Source organism: Glycine max, chromosome 14, assembly GCF_000004515.6.
Source record: "Glycine max cultivar Williams 82 chromosome 14, Glycine_max_v4.0, whole genome shotgun sequence".
Lineage (NCBI taxonomy): Eukaryota > Viridiplantae > Streptophyta > Magnoliopsida > Fabales > Fabaceae > Glycine > Glycine max.
This window is the reverse complement of record NC_038250.2, coordinates 2,382,416-2,383,989: the sequence shown is the minus strand read 5'-3', so window position 1 is coordinate 2,383,989 and position 1,574 is coordinate 2,382,416. Positions and strand designations below refer to the sequence as shown.

General features: G+C 36.0%; 1 protein-coding gene across 1 annotated transcript; it reads right to left on the bottom strand.

Annotated features, from left to right (window-relative positions):
* LOC100306020 (uncharacterized) lies at positions 1-922 on the bottom strand. Its single transcript, NM_001364459.1, has one exon. It carries the CDS (start codon positions 827-829, stop codon positions 173-175), a length of 657 nt encoding a protein of 218 aa, NP_001351388.1. The 5' UTR covers positions 830-922; the 3' UTR covers positions 1-172.
* Between the last annotated feature and the right edge of the window lie 652 nt (positions 923-1,574).

The following is a 1,574-nucleotide window of genomic DNA, read 5'->3' as shown; positions in this document are numbered from 1 at the left end:
TTGGACAAGAACACCTAAATTTGTTTCATTAATTATTATTTGTAACATCAAATGTTTGTTTCACATATATTAGACAAGTTTTTTTTTTTTTGGAATAAAGCAACTTCAAAGTACCCATCCCTTTTATTATACTACTTTCTCCTTTGCCTTAATCACGAGCTCAATAAAATTTTCATCCTGAAGTTATAACTGGTGCTCTTGGTGGTCCTGCCTTTGGTGGCCCCGAAGTTGTAATCGGTGCTCTTGGCGGCCCTGCCTTTGGTGGCCCCGAAGTTGTAATCGGTGCCCTTGGTGGCCCTGCCTTTGGTGGTCCTGAAGGTGTAACTGGTGGCTCTGGTTCTGAAGCTGTAACTGGTGCCCTTGGTGGCCCTGCCTTTGGTGGGCCCGAAGTTGTAATCGGTGCCCTTGGCGGCCCTGCCTTTGGTGGTCCTAAAGGTGTAACTGGTGGCTCTGGTTCTGAAGCTGTAATTGGTGGTTCTTGTTCTGAAGCTGTAACTGGTGCCCTTGGTGGCCCTGCCTTTGGTGGGCCCGAAGTTGTAATCGGTGCCCTTGGTGGCCCTGCCTTTGGTGGCCCTGAAGTTGAAATTGGTGCTCTTGGTGGCCCTGAAGGTGTAACTGGTGGCTCTGGTTCTGAAGCTGTAACTGGTGCCTTTGGTGGCCCTGCCTTTGGTGGGCCCGAAGTTGTAATCAGTGCCCTTGGCGGCCCTGCCTTTGGTGGCCCTGCCTTTGGTGGTCCTGAAGGTGTAACTGGTGGCTCTGGTTCTGAAGCTGTAACTGTGAGAACAAATACAACTAGTAGAGAAAAAATTGTTACAAACACTCCCTTCATTTTGTAAAACAAATTTCTATCTCAATGAACTCTCTAGGATACACTTGTATTTTGATGGGAATGAATAGATGGTTGAAAGATGTATCATTTATATAGCTACAAATGTGGAACATTGATCACCTTAATGAGATAAGGTGTGATTATGAAAGATTGTCTTCTTATTATTAATTTTACTTGAAGTGTGTTCATTGGAGTTGCAAAAAATGGTAAAGTATTAATTGGTTTTTATTCATTTCCTTGTATTCATTTAATAACTTTAAATTGTGATGGCGTCACAATTTGTGTTTGTTGCATGCATTTAATTTATTGCATTTGTTTGTACAAAATATATACTAAAATATAAAATGTAAAAAATATAATAAATTATAAAATTTATTACCAATATAAAATTTAAATTTATCTTTATATAATGTTATCCATGTTTTTTTATTTCATCAAACTATACTAAAAATATCAGGGGAAAAGTTTCTCAATACTACAAAAAATTTAAATTATTTTTATATAGTTCTATCCTCATGAGTTTTTTTTTCTTGTTTTAGATCATAATGATTAAATAATTAATAAAATAAAAGAGCACATTGCTTTTAATATTTTTTTTAGTTTTGTTAAAAATATGATAATATATAAAAGGTATTCAAACATTATATGTGCTAAATTGTTAAAATACAAACTTTATTATTATATTAAGAGACATTGAGCAATATGCATGAGTTGATGTAATTTTTTGGTATTTGATTTTGATTTA

Bases quoted from the DNA above. Each gene is read 5' to 3' on its own strand.
- LOC100306020 (NM_001364459.1), bottom strand. From the start codon at position 829: ATGAAGGGAGTGTTTGTAACAATTTTTTCTCTACTAGTTGTATTTGTT.